Consider the following 18193-nt stretch of genomic DNA (forward strand, 5'->3'; position numbering starts at 1 on the left):
ATTTTGGTTATTTCAAGTCAAAGTATTCCATTTGGAATTTGACGAATATGAGCCTATTTTTCATTAGCTATGACTCTGCTTCTACTAGGTATAGAGACGTGATAGGTATAGAGACGTGATGACCATTTTTTCAAATTTTTTGCAGGCTATATTTTTGCTAAGAATGTTTTTTCGACAAAATACTTCCTATTTGAGTTATTTGCGAAAAACCGTCTAAAAGCGTGGATATTTTGTTAACAAAATGAACATATTCACTGCCAAATAACTCGAAAAGTATTGACTTAGTGAAAAAACTCTATAGAACAAAAGTTACTTAAAATTAGCCAGTTTATCCATTTCCTGACTTTCTTCGGACGAATATTTTTTCACCCCCAAGAGGGGGTGAAAACCACCCCCAGGGCAAAAGTACATATCGGCACAATATCACTTTTTTTCTTTGACTTGTTAGCTATATGTATGCCAAATTTCATGTCAATCCAAGCGGTTCTTTAAAATTTAGAGGTTTTGCAATATTTTACCGTTAAAGAACGGACTAATAAGCGTCTATGTTTTCTGAGATTCTGAGAGATTTAAAAATGCTATTAACTTGACAAAATTATGTATTTTCAAACATATAAATGCTACTGCTAAATAAAAATAATAATAAGCATTGCTAATTAAAAATGCCTTTAACACAAAGGAGAATTAAAAAAATATGCAAGAGTGATTACAACTAATAAACTGCTCGTCAAAAGTTAGGGATATATAAAATTATGCTCAATTTCATAGTTTGTTTTTCCTTAACAGATCAGGGATTCCGCAAATTTTTTTTATTATTTTAGATTTTTCTTTAGTATTTACACGGTTGTGCAAAGCAGTGGCGACGCGTGAGTTTTTCTAAAGTGTTACCAAAACCAGATGTAAAAAAATCTTATTTAAAAAAATATTTTGAACCGCCCAAATATAAGTTTTTGTCTTCAATCCTGTGGGATAAAATTAAACAAATCACTATTCCCAAATTATATGTATGTAATTATGTATATGTAACAGGTATAACAATAAATAATAAACAAACTAAACATCTTATTCTACCATAAAATTAACATAAAAAAATGAACAAGTAGGAAAAAGAACAGATTTTGAAAACTATTGTTTATATTTTAATTCTTCCATTTTCAATAATATCATTTTTTTCTTTAAAATAATATATAAAAAAATATACAAGTAGAATGAGTTTTTAAGTAGTTGATCAATTACGCAATACGTAGCGACAATCTTCCATGTTTAAATGCACGCACACTGTAATCTGTAATAGGTACTAAACTAATGTTACCAATCTTCAAAATGGTGACACTACTGATATGCACAGCGTGCCCGCGCGCCGTCTCTAGACCCGTCGCTCCTTCAAAATTTTCACAGCTAGTCCCGACCGATAGCGAGGTTTCTCCTGCGTACCGTTTACCAGTGCCAGTATTGGTAACAGCATAATAATATATGATAACGTGCCATGGATTCACATATCTCGCCAATATTTTCGTGCGTCTAGTTGGCTATTTACTGAATTAGGTACTATTAACAAGTATTTCTGTTGGTAAAAAATATAAATGGAATTATTTTGTAGTAGTCATAAAATATTTTATTTGTAAGATTTGTAACTGTTACCAATGGTAACAGTGGTTACATGGACGCTTTGCCACTGGTGCAAAGGTTAACTCAAACTTTTTTTTTTGTACTTATACCGGGCGGAAGAAAATAAATGTTTTCTTATGTTAAGTTTGAGACACCCTGTAGGGAGGACGAGGTACAAATGTGAGCATATATTAGAATTGTATTGTAGTCTTATGTTTTGTGAATATTTCGTTTTTTGAATCTCCCTGATATCTTTAGAAACAAAGAAAATATAGTCTAAGAGCTAGTGAAATCTCCGACTAACGGTCGTCCTGTAAGGCTAGAAATTTGCTAGTGATAATTCATAGCACACCAAGGCTAAAAACCATGACCTGGCAGGCATCAGCCGTGCACGTGTATCTACCAGGTGAATCGAAAAGTGCAAATTTAGGGGGTAAAATAAATTTTCTCCTGTTGTTCTGAAGCTATTTTCTTGTGGCATTTTTATAATCAAGTATATTCAAATGGGAAATAAGCCACAATCTTACCTAAAAATGATTTTATTAACGTTTCGACGCCCAAGTCGGGTGTCGTTGTCAAAATACAAAATAATACTAAATAAACAAAAATGTTGTTGCTTAGTAAAAAATTATTCTAATAATTTATTTAATCTGACTCATTTATATCGGCAATTCAGACACGTATTATACATTTTAAACTAGACGACTTTAAAATGATATTGCCAATATTGATGTGTTGCGTTCCTGGGACGACTTTACTAAAAGATAGTTCATTCGATTACATGAAATCAATCCCAACTCAAGAATATCCGCCACAAAAAATCATAGCATGTGATCTGTCTTTGAAAAGACAACCAAATGCAACGGTGGCACTGAAATTCTCGCGTTAGAGATTCCATAGTAAATCCAAATACTTACGATGTCGGGATAGTATCACGAGGTTTTTCCTGGTTTTCCCTCGTGATTTACTATGGAATCTCTAACGCGAGAATTTCAGTGCCACCGTTGCATTTGGTTGTCTTTTTAAAGACAGATCACATGCTATGATTTTTTGTGGCGGATATTCTTGAGTTGGGATTGATTTCATGTAATCGAATGAACTATCTTTTAGTAAAGTCGTCCCAGGAACGCAACTCATCAATATTGGCAATATCATTTTAAAGTCGTCTACTTTAAAATGTATAATACGTGTCTGAATTGCCGATATAAATGAGTCAGATTATATAAATTATTAGAAGAATTTTTTACTAAACAACAACATTTTTGTTTATTTAGTATTATTTTATATTTTGACAACGACACCCGACTTGGGCGTCGAAACGTTAATAAAATCATTTTTAGGTAAGATTGTGGCTTATTTCCCATTTGAATATACTAAATTTTCTCCTGTAAAGTTTAAATTTAAGTATGTGTTTGAGTAAGTCATTTAGAAGAAATGTGTACAATGACAAGCGATTCTGAAGAGCATAAGACGCCAGGCGAGGGGAAAGATTAGGGGTTTTTACTAAAATTATCTTTTTTGCATCGAACAAAGTTTTTTTAGGTTTTTTGAATTATTCCAAACAGAAAAGGTCTTAGTGACTTTTCTCTTAGGTTAATAGTTTTTATTATATAAGCGATTAAAAATTGCGAAATCGGCCATTTTTAACCACAAATCGGACATTTAACTAAAAATTTCAATGTTGCCAAGGTAGGTAGATATTCCTTAAACATTGATTGATGAAATCCAAAAGAGTTTTTTGCAATACAATATCGAAAACCCCTTTGTTTTTAATTGCTAATCAAGCGGGCGCGACATTGTAGTATAAATGAGGACGTTTGAGTTTGCATAAATTCATTATCTCGAGAATGGGCAAATTTGAAGAGAAATCCTCAGACAGGTCGATTTTTATTTTTATATTAGGACTTTCTGGCATATATATAATACTAGTGACGTCATCCATCTGGGAGTGATGACGTAATCGATGATTTTTTTTAATGAGAGTGGGGTTGTGTGATTACTCATTTGAAAGGTTATTTAATTCTCTATTCAGTAATATAAAGCTTAATATAATTATTTATACAGGGTGTACAAACAATTTTTTTCTTCTTTTTGTCTAAATTAATTTAATAAAATTTTTTTTTGTACACCCTGTATAAATAATTATGTTAGTGTTTATATTACTGAATAGAAAATTAAATAACCTTTCTAATGAGGTATCACAAAACCCCTACTCTCATTTAAAAAATCATCGATTACGTTATCACGCCCAGACGGATGACGTCACTAGTATTATATGTATGCCAAAAAGTCCTAATTTAAGAATAAAAATCGACCTGTCTGAGGATTTCTCTTTAAATTTGCCCTTTCTCGAGAAAATGAATTTATGCAAACTCAAACGTCCTCACTTATACTACAGTGTCGTGCCCGCTTGATTAGCAGTTAAAAAACAATTTTTCGATATTGTACTGCAAAAGATTCTTCGGGATTTCATCAATCAATGTTTAAAGAATATCTACCTGTCTTGGCAACATTGAAATTTTTTGTTAAATGTCCGATTTAGGGTTAAAAATGGCCGATTTCGCAATTTTCAAAATTTTTAATCGCTTATATAACAATAACTATTAACTTAAGAGAAAAATCACCTAAGACCTTTTCTGTTTGGAGTGATTCAAAAAATCTAAAAAAACTTTGTTCGATGCAAAAAAAATAATTTTAGGAAAACCCATAATTTTTCTCCTCGCCTGGCAAGGTCTTATGCTCTTCAGAATCGCCTGTCATTGTACACATTTCTTCTAAATGACTTACTCAAACACATACTTAAATTTAAACTTTACAGGAGAAAGTTTATTTTACCCCCTAAATTTGCACTTTTCGATTCACCTGGTAGATACACGTGCACGACTGATGCCTGCCAGGTCATGGTTTTTAGCCTTGGTGTGCTATGAATTATCACTAGACAAATTTCTAGCCTTACAGGACGACCGTTAGTCGGAGGGTTCACTAGCTCTTAGACTAATAGACTATTTGGTAGTTTAACATGTGTTTTAACCGAACCAAAAGTTTGAGATACCTTGTAGGAAGGAAAAGGCACAAAGATGGGTATACATTGATATTATGTTGGAGGTTCATATTTTGCGAATATTTAGTTTTTTTAATTTCTCTGATATCTTTAATAACAATAAAACTAGACGGTTTTACTCTTTAATATGTGTTTTAACTAACTACATGCGATAAGTGCGGAAGCCATGTCTTATCATACCACTAAGATGAAATGATATTCTACATATAGTGCGAAAGGAACAGAGTGTTTAAAGAAAAAAATCTGTGTAATGTACAGTTACGGTCACTGAATAGTTTACACTTTAATTTTTACATTGTAATACTGAAAAAATAGCAGTGTCGTACGGATTTGATAAATGTCAAAGTCAAAAAATTTGAAAAAGTCAATGCTTGTCAAAAATTTCAGAAATGTTGAAAAATAAAATAAAACGATATCAAACTCCTCCAAAATGATTCGAATTCATTTGAGTGATGCGCAAAAAGCAGGAGCAGTTGCCAATCTCGAAGAAGGTTGTTCACTAAGGCAAGTTGCTGCAGATTTAAACGTGAGGCATATGTGCATATGGAAAATCAAACAAAGATGTGTTTATCAATATTTAATATAAAATAGATTTAAAATAAAAGGGTACTTTAAAACCAGACTTCCTTATTTTCGTTATTAATACCATAATCAAGTTTATTCAAAAAGACTTCTTTCTATACTTTTCATTTTGTTAAATTTTGTAAAATATATTATTTATATTATTTTGATTTTTTAATTGTAATCAACCTATTCTAGGTACACCAGTGGTAACATCACTTTGACGTAAAAGGTGCGTTTACACGGGGTAAAAATTTAAAAATTCGGCTCCTAGGTACGTAATCCTGTAAACTATTTAATGACCGCAACTGTACCTCTCGCTATTTAAAAGAGCCTCACGTAGACATCAAATCCGTACTTATTCTCAAGGAGATTCCACCCCAAAACGTCACAGAGCCTCCATTAAACAATCTCGTCTCTCTTAAGTTGCACTGTGCATACTGCTTACCTGGTCGACAAATAACTCTTATAGGTGCCAAATCAGAACTGTTTACCTTATGTGTCCTTCTCTGGTCTGTCACTCCTGGACAGGAGTATAAGCCGCCTATTAAGGGCATAGGCGCAACATGTCGCTCCAATGTGTTTTAAATGCATTCATTTTTTTCGAATCCTGAGAAAACTAATAAGTATTTTTGAAAAATTTAAACGCAGAATAAAATATTGCATTATTATCGAGGGCCGAAAGTCCCTTAAAACTTCTATAATGTTTATTTTATTAAGATACAGGAGTGACAAAAAAGAGAAAATTTAGTGTGATTTTTAATTTTAAATATATCATTAAAAAAAACTTTTTGGTTATTGCGAGGAACTTTCGGTCCTCGGTAATTGTAATCTTTCATTCTGCTTTTAAATTGCATCATTACTGAGGGCCGAAAGTCCCTGAAAACTTCTATAATATTTATTTTATTAAGTTACAGGGGTGGACAAAAAAGAGAAAATTTAGTGTGTTTTAATTTTAAATACCTATCTCATTCAAAGAACCTTTTTGGTTATTCTAAGGGACTTTCGGTCCTCGGTAATTTTAATCTTTCATTCTGCGTTTAAATTTTTTAAAAATACTTATTTTTTATCTCAGGTTTCGAAAAAAAATATTGCATTTAAAAGACATTGGAGCGACATTTTGCACCTATGCCCTTAATATGAGCTTTTCTGATCTGTTTTGAGCCCGATTGGTGATTAAGCTCCATTCATATCTATTTGCTATTTTCATAGTCAGAGGTGTCATAATCTTCACTTCAATTTTGCTATTTGGTATTTGTTTGGCCATCTTTAAATTTTTTAGGATTTTAAATTCTGTGACATCAAACAGCATTTATTTATTTTATTTGATAACGAAAATGTTTAATTTTGTCACTTTTTTTGTATCTTCTCTCTGTGTAATAAACCCCCGTTATTAGAAAGGCTTTCCACCTAATTCGCAAGCTCAAGCGAAAGTGCTGCCGCTTATTTGGAACTAGAAGATTTGGGATGAAAATATAAACAAATCATCCGTTAACCTATGTATCAACGTCGTTTGAAAGCTTGTCGGATGTGTTAATTTAATGAATAATTTATTTATATTAATTAATTACATCAATAACAATGTTAATTATACCAAAATACGTTATCTCAATTACATCGGCCATTTTCACGCAACTACACTGCCACCTATAGTCGATTGAGTTTGGGAATATCCTCAGTTTTGTCTGTCGCAATCGATACTTAGTTTTAGATGGCAACGCGCAGTCTAGGTATTATATGTCTATGTATGTACACAAAAAGTTTAAAATTTTTAAGGTTATATTGTTTTTTTTATTTGTTCTATTCTTCTCATGTATTTTTTTGTATATATGGCGACTGTTTTACAGCATCCTAGGCTATTTATCGCAATTTGAACGCCATTGTTTTCTGTTTTGCCATGAGTCTACTTTTATATTTCTTCTGTTCATGGCTATATTGATCCCTTTTTCCCAAGACTTCTTTGGTCTTCCTTTTTTCCTTCTTTTTGGGACCCATTTCCAAGTTCTAATCGTTAATCTTTCATCATTCATTCTTCTTATGGGTCCGTACCAGGAAAGTTGTTTTCTCCCTATCGTATCCGTTAATGTTGTCTCTACCTTCATGATTTCTTTTATTATATCTGTTCTTATATGATCGTGTAATGTCAATCTACAGCATCTTCCTCAAAAATTGTTCTCTACTGCGTTTATTCGATTCTGCATTTTCTTACTTATTATTCAGATTTCTAAGCCATATATGTAACTGTACTTTCAATCACTGTTTTATATAGTTGTTTTTTGTATTTTCTCGTGTGTCTTTACTTCACAGTACTGAGTTTATCTGACTTGTGATGGCTCTTCCTCTACCTAATTTTTGTTGTAAGTATATCTGTTTCGTCGTTTTCATCTCTCTTGTCAATGTAACTCCCAGGTATTTATATTCTTTAGTGCTTATTATTATTTTCCTTCTAAGTCTAGGCCTTCGCCTCTGCGAATACCTAGACTTAAAAGGAAATTTGTTTGTTATTGTTATTATTCTCAACTTTTATTTCTTTGTAATATATTGGTAATAGTGTAATCTTCTCCGAGAATAAAATAAACTAAAATATTTTCCTTTTAATACTTACTTTGCATACAGGAGAAACTGAACCAGGTACGCCTAAGCAGCCTTTATCACTTGTAACGTATTCTGGATCATTAAATCCTTTTAGACATTCTTCTGAGGTTAAAATAGGCAATCCGACCTTTTTAGCTCGGCACGTTACGTTACCGTTATCGGACCATCCATATACTATACCCACTTGATTTACATAGCGATAGTCTAAAAAATTTAAAAGAAAAAACATGACAAAATTGTTTCTACCAGAATAATACAATAAGATTCTAAAATAATACTAAATAAGGAACGTTATAAAGTATATCAGTATAAATTATATTCTAATTTAGAAGAATTTATACGAACAAAGAAATATCGCTAATTTAAAATAGCTAAAAACCGCTAAAATAGCTGCCAATCCATTTACACAAATCTCAAGTTATTAAATGTAAAATGTAAGACATTAAATAATGGCGAAGGTGCAAGTAATATGTCGGTGCACCGTACCATCAGAATACATTATGTATGTATTATTCTTTTTCTCATGATCATCTTTCAGTGCGTCACAGTTTTTCGATTTCTCTCTAACGCATTAAATTGTATGTGACAGAAAAAAAGGCACGTCTGGGAATAGTTCGGTGATTATTCTAGTTGTCGATAGATGGCGCCATAATCAAAAAAGAATTATTTATTAAATAAAATAATAATATTATCAATATAATCTGTACAATTTATAAGACTATACAAATGAAAGAAAATACCATTTTATAAATGCAATAGACACAATTGATTTGGTTTTATTCCAAATTGAAAATAAAATTTGACAACTGTCAGATTTAACTAAAATGTCACGTTAGAATAAATGTCATAAATGTGTATTATCACGGACTTACCTTTTTTTCTATAATTTGTGACGCACTGAAAAATGTTCATGAAAAGGAGAATACCTACATATATGTACATTGTACCGGATGTCCCAATAAGAATGGCTCTCGGCCATATCTCAGGAACGGTTTATAGTAGAGCTTTGAAATAAAAAATTTTATAACAAAAGTTGCCTCAGGAAAAGCCTGGAAATTATTTTCATAATTGTGAGTCCACCGCTAGAGGGCGTAATTGAATATCAAAAATAAAAAAATCTAAATTTTACCAAATTTTCCTAATGAAGGGGCACTGGAAATCCGATTATTGTATTCTTCATCAAATTCTGCGCATATTTGATTTAACAAGTTTAACTCTACCTTTGCAAATAAGAGGTGGGGGTGAGTGGGAACCTTGTTATGAAAAAATGGCTGTAAGTCCGGTTCTGCTAAATCAAATTTTGAAAACTGGGTCTTGTTGAAGACAGATCTTTTTCTTCAATGTAAGCGTGATAATTTTGAACCATCCTAATAAGTAATAAGCCAGCTGGGAGGCGTTATTTAATTTTTTTCAGAAATCTAGTTTTCTTTGGAAAATATTAAACACAAGTATGCATTTTTAATCATACTTTATAAAATTAGATTAAATTAGCAATAGAATAGCGAAAACCGCATGTCGATACCTTTTGTCTATCTCAAGATATCTCGAGAAACGTGTAAATTTTATACATAACTGTTACTATCATCGGTAAACTAAGTTAATGAAAAGTAGTGTGCTGTGGAAAAAAACAAAATAACATTTTTCAGATGTCAACGTATAAAAATATAATTAATTAAAACAACAATATAAAGAGAAACAATACTATTAAAATTAAATATAACACAGAACAAAAAGAACTACTTAGTGACGACCTAAATATTCAAATTGTTGCCCATCATACACTACTCTAGAATACATTATCCAGAGAATACTAAACGCCATTCAAAGCATATCGAGAGCAGAAATTGAGACTGCTGTTCAATCTACTCTTGAAAGAGTAAATGTTTGCAACGAAAATGATAGGCAAAAATTTGAACGTTTATGTCATCACTAAATAGTTGTTTTTATTTCTTTGTAATAGGGCTTTTCAACGCTTCTCATTTGTTTCGAGCCTCTGTCATATGCCGTATAATCCGTGTATAATATTAATATACGAGATATGAACGAGGCTCGAAACAAATGAGAAGCGTTGAAAAGACCTAATATACGTTGACAGCTGGAAAATGTTTCTTTGTTGTCTCCATAGCACACTACTTTTAATGAATTATTTCGTTTACCGGTGACAGTAACAGTTATGTTTTTAAATTTTCACGTTTTGTAAGATATCTCGAGATAGAAAAAAGGTATTAACATGCGGTTTTCGCTATTCTGTTGCTAATTTTGTCTAATTTTGTAATATGGTATTAAAAATGCATGTTTGTATTTAATATTTTCCAAGGAACACTAGATTTCTGCAAAAAATTAAATAACGCCTTCTAGCTGGCATATTACTCAGTAAGTTGGTTCGAAATCATAACTTTTACATTGACGAAAAAGATCTGTCTTCAACAAGACCAAGTTTGCAAAATTTGATTAAGCAGAACCGGACTCACAGCCAGTTTTTCATAACAAGGTTCCCACTCACCCCCACCTCTTATTTCCAAAGGTAGACCTAAACTTGTCAAATCAAATATGCGTAGAATTTTATGAAGAATACGACGATCGGATTTCCAGTGCCCCTTCATTAGGAAAATTTTGTAAAATTTAGATTTTTGAATTTTTGATATTCAATTACGCCCTCTAGCGGTGGTCCCACAATTATGAAAATAATTTCCAGGCTTTTCCTGTGGCAACTTTTGTTATAAAATTTTTTATTTCGAAGCTCTACTATAAACGGTTCCTGAGATATGGCCGAGAGCCATTATTATTGGGACACCCGGTACAGTGACCGCAGGTCACTAAATATTTTACGCCTTTATTTTTACATTTATTTTGATTTATTTTTTGATTTATTTATTTACCTTTTATTGTGATTTTTAAATTTTACCAAACCTATGACCAATTTTGACGTAAAAAGTGCGTTTAAACGAGGCAAAAATTAAAAAAAACCGGCTACTAATTATGCAAGCTGCCATCCATCCGCCTCTTGGCAATTCAATAAATAAATTACATACATTCTTCTTTTTGTGCCAATTAATTTAATTCAAAAAAATTTTTGGACACCTGGTATTAATAATTATGTTAACGTTTATATTGCTGAATAGAGAATTGAATGACCTTTCAAATAAGCTAGCACACGAACCCTATTCCCATTAAAAAAGTGTTGGCTTATAGTAAAAAAGACAGTTGGATGACGACAGTAGTGAGAGTAGTATGAATATGATATACAGGGTGTCCAGAAAATCTACCGACAAACGAAGACAGGAGAATCTTCAGATAATTTTAGGTCAATTTAGCTCAATTCACCAAGTCTGAAAATGCTAAGAATATATCCGAAAATAAGGGAGCTAGAGTTCTTTGAAGATGGCGTCTTGTAATTAGTTTTTCTTAAATACCTCCAGAAAGCTTTAATTTAGAAAAACGAAAGTCGGTGCATATATTTATCTTCCAGAGATAAATAGATTCCATCTATTGAGAATTTCTAGTATCGATCATAGGCGTCCGTTTTGGGTAGAGCAATGGGTATTTTATCACATAACTTTTTTGTCTGTAACTTTTCAGCATTTTTGCCACTGGATTATGAAATTGTGAGGTATTCTACTACTAAAAAATACTCTTGCTTAAAGCCGGTAAAGTAATTTTTCGTTTTTTGAATTTAAAAAAAAGTTGAAAAAAGTTTCAAGAAAAAACGGTGTATTTTACCAACTTAAAGCAAGAGTAACTTTTAGTACTAGAATACCTCATAACTTAATATTCTAGGGTCAACAATGCCTAAAAATTAACGACAAAAATGCTAAGCAATAAAATAACCGTTGACCTACCCAAAACGGACGCATATGAACCGTACTATAAATTCGCAATATGAAATCGATTCATCTCTGAAATATAAATAAACGTACCAGTTTTCGGATTTCTAAATAGTTTTTTTTTTAATTTTTTTTTGAAAATTCAAAAAAAGAAAAATTTTCAAATCGATTTTTCTACAAAATGGTGTATCCTATCGACTTAAACCAAGAGTACCTTTAAGTTGTAAAATACCTTACAATTTAATAATCCAGAGTCAGAAATGCTTAAAAATTAAAGATCAAAAAGTTATGCGATAAAATACGTGTTTCCCTACCCAAAACGGACGCCTATGACCGGTACTAAAAATTTGCAATGCACGGAATTAATTTATCTTTGGAAGACAAATATGTGTACTGTGTACCAATTTTTGTTTTTCTCAATGGAAGCGTTCTGGGGTTATTTAAGAAAATCTAATTACAAGACGCCATCTTCAAAGAACTCTAGCTCCCTTAGGAAGCATTTTCGGACTAGGTGAATTGGGTTAAAATATCTTAAAATTATTTGAAGAATCTCCTGTCTTCGTTTGTCGGTAGAGTTTCTGGACACCCTGTATATGTCAAAAAAATATAATAAAAAAAAAAAATAAAAATCGACCTGTTTCAGGATCTTTCCTTTAAGTCGCCGACTGACGAAATAACGAACTTATTCCTTTCATTTGCACCATACTGTATAATATTGTACACAATATTAACGTTAATATTGAATGTCTAGGGGCCGCTTTATATAGCGGTTAATGGTAGGAGAGCCCAAGCGGGGATTTTTGTAGTTACTCGAGGGCGTCAGATCATCATATCGGGAGAAACCTTGTATCCTGTAAATGTACCTCTACCATATATTGGCCCTTAATACAGGGGAGTGTTCGTTAAGGGGGAGCCAAAAAAAATCTATCCTTAGAAAAACTCGAAATCGTCAGATTAAGATAAGGTAAGTTAAGTAAATGGGTGAGTCCCAAAGTTTCACAAAAAAAGCGAATATTTTGCGAAATGAATGACAGATTGAAAAACTAAAAAATACATGCTTAATATTTTTCAAAAATCTATCGAATGATAGATTTTTGGATGAACACGGCTTCCCAGAGGGGGGAGGGGCAAATTTAATATTTTAAATACGAATCCCGCGATATTTCGCGAAATGAACATCAGATCGAAGAACTGCAAAATACATACACTTATTCAATATTTTTGAAAAATCTATCGAACTCTACCAAACGGCTCCCGTATGAAAAAAAATCTGATTCGGTTTCTTTCCGGATTATTGCTCAAAAATGTCCCCTTTAAACAAATTAGAAAGGTGTTGGGCAAAATTTTTTGGCAGAAATTGTTTGAATAATTTTTTGAAACAAGTTTATGTTTAGGAATATATTTTTTAGGTTTTTTGAAAAATGTGAAAATACGCATTTCGAGGCTTGAAAATTCATATTATGTAAGTTAATATTTTTGAGGTTGCTAAGTGTCTAAATTGAAGTTTAAACATTCAAAAGATTCTGATAAGTAATCGGGGTTTAGGTCAATATAAAACTTTGTTTTTTATTTGTTAATTATACGCGCCCAGTCGACTTTTAAGACACCGGCCGCACCTAGGCGACGCGCCCCCCGTCACACTATATGGCGAGTCTCTGTCGAACTATTCAATTAGCATATTGGCAATAATTAATTGAATAAATTAATACATTATTAAAAACAAAATATATTTACGATAAATTATAAAATTTTAATGTCAAGTCAAGTATTCGTTGGCCATTTTTTGTATAAGTACATATAATCGTAATATGCATAAGCGCGACAGAGCCGCACCGGATAGTGCGACGAGTATAATTAACCCCCGATTACTCATCAGACTCTTGAAATTGAATGTTTAAACTTCAATTTAGACACTTGGCAAGCTCAAAAATAATAACATACATATACTCTGGGCTAATTAGCAAAATACAAGGAAAAGTTATTTACCAGCAATTTTATTGCTGGAATCGAATCTTATGAGTGTATATATTAATAATATAGGTATGCAAAGTCCGCACATAGTGTGCTACTTTTTTTATAAACAAAATGGCGCCGGAAAATCGTGTCTTTTTCAATTTTTGCTTTATATCTCCAAAGATTTTAACTTTGCACCAAAAAGCCCCAAATAAAAATTCACCGTAATTAAATTCTGCATAGAGACGTGTTTTTCCCGATTTACTTCGATGAAAAATTTTCCCGGAAAATACGAGTTTTTCCAACAAAATCTTTAATTTTCAACTAAAATTTTAGATAAGTAATTGTTTATCAATAATTAAATACCTTGGTAGTATAAAAGTACTTTCCGTATAGATTATAATTCCAGAAGCCGATGGAAATTGAATAAACAGATTAGCAAAACTGAATTGTTAATTAAAAATTTACGGTTGCTATAATAACCACAATGATTATGAGAGATAAGAATAGCTATGATTTTTGTATAAAAAGACACTATACGTATCTAACGTACTTTAACAGAATTGAAATTGGACTATATAAGTGGCCTCAGGAATATTTTAAAATTACAAACAATTTTTTGGGTTATAAACAAATAAAATATCTCGGGAAATATTAAATTAAATTAAATCATTAAACCGGTATTGGAAAAAAAGCGCCAGGACGCTTCTTTTAAAAGAAAAAACGTTTAATTATGATGAGTGGTTGCTGAGATACAACCGGTCAAAGTTGACCAGCATTTACTGCAAATATATAAACAATAGGATTATATTTTTCGAACCATCGGCTTTTCATTTCGGTTCTCTTACTCCACACAAATTTTCATATCTTTAAAATAGTCATAACATATATTATTATAATAAAAACTATCGATATTACGGGTGAAAATTGCCAAAAATAGCAAAATTCCAATCAAAAATTAGGTTGGAGAAAATGTAATCTCAAAGTAAAAAAATGCATTTTCTCGGCTTCCCATGGAAAAATTTTTTTCATTATTTTTTTGTTTCCAAGTAACTCGAGTAGAGCCATCTAACAACGCATTATTAAATGTCAAAGTTGCTTTTGTTTTGTTATAATAGATTAATTTATTTATAAGGAAAGAGAACTACATATTTTTTCCAGTTGTAGACTATTTTTAGATAAATTTACTACAAGTGTACCTTTTAACGTTAAAAACACAAATATTCTCATCTGAAAGCTGTATAATTATTTAAACAATCTTTATTTAAACAAATTAAAATTTTTTGTTATAATAAATAAATTAATTTATTATAACAAAACAAAAGCAACTTTGACATTTAATAATGCGTTAGTTAGATGGCTCTACTCGAGTTACTTGGGAACAAAAAAAGAAAGAAGAAAATTGCTCCATGGGAAGCCGAGAAAATACATTTTTTAACGTATACCAATTTTGAAGTTTGAGATAACATTTTCTCCAACCTAATTTTTTATTGAAATTTTGCTATTTTTGGCAATTTTCACCCGTAATATGGATAGTTTTTATTATCATAATATATGTTATGAGTATTTTAAAGACATGAAAATTGGTGTGGAGAAAGAGGACCGAAACGAAAAGGTGCTGATTTGAGAATTATGATCCTATTGTTTATATCTTTGTAGCAAATGCTGGTCAACTTTGACCGATCGTAACTCAGCAACCACTTATCACAATTAAATGTATTTTCTGTTAAAAGAAGTGTCCTGGCGCTTCTTTTCCAATACTGTTTTAATGATTTAATTTAATTTAATATTTCGCGAGATATTCTATTTGTTCATAAGCCAAAAAATTGTTTATAATTTTAAAATATTCCTGAGTCCACTTAAATAGACTAATTTTAATCCTGTAAAATACATTAGATAAGTACAGTATCTTTTTATACAAAAATCACAGTTATTCTTATGTATCGTAAATATTGTGGTTATTATAGAGACCGTAAATTTTTAATTAACAATTTAATTGTTGCTAAACTGTTCACTCAATTTCCATCGGGTTCTGGAATTACAATCTATGCAGAAAGTACTTTTATATTACCAAGTTATTTAATTATTGATAAACAATTACTTATCTAAAATTTTAGTTGAAAATTAAAGATTTTGTTGGAAAAACCCGCATTTCCGGGGAAAGTTTTCATCAAAGTCAACCAGGAAAAACACGTCTCTATGCAGAATTTGATTACGGTGAATTATTATTTGGGCCTTTTGGTGCAAAGTTAAAATATTTGGAGTTAGAAAGCAAAAATTGAAAAAAACACGATTTTTCGGCGCCATTTTGTTTATAAAAAAAGTAGCACACTATCTGCGGACTTTGCATACCTATATTATTAATATATACAATCATAAGATTCGATTCCAGCAATAAAATTGCTGGTAAATAACTTTTCCCAAAAATGGCCTATTTTCCAATAATCTGCCCAGAATAATATAAGTTGTCAAACCTCGAAAATGCGTATTTTCGCATTTCTCAGATAGTAAATCGGTTATAACTCAAAAACTATAAACTTTTGTGAAAAATAAAAATCTTCTTTGTTTAAATTGAACCAAAAAACCTAAAAATATTTTTAGGGGCAAAAAAGGTGATCTTTTGAGTTTGTTAAAAGAAATGTTTAAACAATTTCTGCCTAAAAATATCGCCTGGCACCCTTCTGATTTGCTTAAAGGGGTCATTGTTGCAAGGGAATCCGCAAAGAAACCGAATCAGAAAATTTTTCATACGGGAGCGGATACAGCATGGACTAACTAGAAAAACTTAAATATGTTACAGATGTTTTTGTATGTTGTATACGCGTAAAATTACGAAATTAAAAAATATGGAAATAAAAAAATAAAAAAATTACATAAAATCTTGGAAACATACATAAAAATTTTTGTGAATAAAAATATTACTTATTTTTTTAATTTTTGATGTAAAAAATAGCCAACAATTTTTTATGGAAAATACTTTGAATACCAGCAATATCCTCAAATTTGAAATTTTTAACAAGTTTATATTATACTGAAATACTTATCTAATTTTAATCTACTTCAAAAGCTAGGGTAAAACAAGGTTTTATAGTTTTAATTTCATACTTATACAGGGTGAGTCATGAGGAACTGTACATACTCCTACCTCGTATAGAGGCCCCTATGGGGAATAACAAATGACCATTAAAAAGTGTCTGCTCCCATTGTTTAATAATATACAGGGCGAGTTTCGCATTTTGACAGAAATTTGTATTCGTCATAATTTTTGAACGGTCAGATCGATGTGTCTCTTATTTTGGTCAATCGTTACACTATTGCCACCTAATCAACTGATTTATTCAAACTAGAAAAAAATCAGGTCCGGCTTAAAAAAATTAGTTCGTTTGGGTCTTAGAAAAAATTTCACCCTGTATAAGCTTTTTGAAAACTCTAATATGAATTTTACAAATTAGACAAATAGGCAATTAAAATTACATATTTATTTTTTTCCGCACACGATTGCTTAATTTTTTATAAAAAAATCTTTGATTATGAATTAAAAGTTTGGTAAAGTGAACCATAGATTTAACAAAATTAACTTTTATTACCAAAATTAATTTTTTTTGAACAAATATTTAATTTATGTTAGCACCAATCGACTGATTTATTCAAACAAGAAAAAAATCAGGCCCGGATTTAAAAAATAAGTTCGTTTTGGTCTTAGAAAAAATTTCACCCTGTATACACTTTTTGAAAACTCTAATATGATTTTTACAAATTAGACAAATAGTCAATTAAAATGGCATATTCATTTTTTCCCCACACGATGACTTAATTTAAAAAAAATCAAATTTGACTATGAATAATTAAAAGCTTGGTAAAGTGAACCATAGATTTAAAAAAAAATAACTTTTATTACAAAAATAAATTTTTTTTGAACAAATATTTAATTTATGTTATCACCCAATCAACTGATTTATTCAAACTAGATAAAAATCAGGCCCGGATTTAAAAAATTAGTTTGTTTGGGTCTTAGAAAAAATTTCACCCTGTATACGTTTTTTGAAAACTCTAATATGAATTTTACAAATAAGACAAATAGGCAATTAAAATGGCATATTTACTTTTTCCCCACACGATTACTTATTTTTTTATTAAAAAATCAAATTTGACTATGCATAAAAAGTTTGGCAAAGTTTTTGCATAGATTTAAAAAAATTAACTTTTTACAAAAATTAATTTACAAAAACAACGTTTTTCTTAAAACTTAAAGTTTTACCATTTTTTTTTTCTATAACACGTCTAGATCTAAAACTTCCCATAACACTTCTTTTGGACTCTATAGTTTAACACAGACGTGATCAAATTGATAAATAAATTTTTCCACCTAATTTTTGCGATTTACAAGTTTGCAGCTTTTACAAGAAGAAGACTGAAAGTCTACAACAATTTTCATAGTCTTCACAATGGTAAGAGGTATGTGCTGTAAAAATTTCAAAAAAAAAATTAAAATGGAACAGAGTTGTAGCGAGTTAAACCGTGAGTTCATTTTTTCTTCATTTTTAGGTTAAAATTCCGATTTTAACAAATTTGATTTTTTAATAAAAAAAAA

The 18193-nt window shown here is 30.8% G+C and overlaps 1 protein-coding gene across 1 annotated transcript in view; it reads right to left on the reverse strand.

Annotated features, from left to right (window-relative positions):
- The window catches only part of LOC126886634 (clotting factor G beta subunit-like), a 73755-nt gene that overhangs the window by 24335 nt on the left and 31227 nt on the right, over positions 1 to 18193 (reverse strand). The window contains exon 5 of the mRNA XM_050653625.1: positions 7836 to 8029. Coding sequence (XP_050509582.1) covers positions 7836 to 8029 — 194 coding nt within the window. The remainder of the gene's footprint in view (positions 1 to 7835; positions 8030 to 18193) is intronic.

The sequence above is a fragment of the Diabrotica virgifera genome, chromosome 6 (genome assembly GCF_917563875.1).
Source record: "Diabrotica virgifera virgifera chromosome 6, PGI_DIABVI_V3a".
Lineage (NCBI taxonomy): Eukaryota > Metazoa > Arthropoda > Insecta > Coleoptera > Chrysomelidae > Diabrotica > Diabrotica virgifera.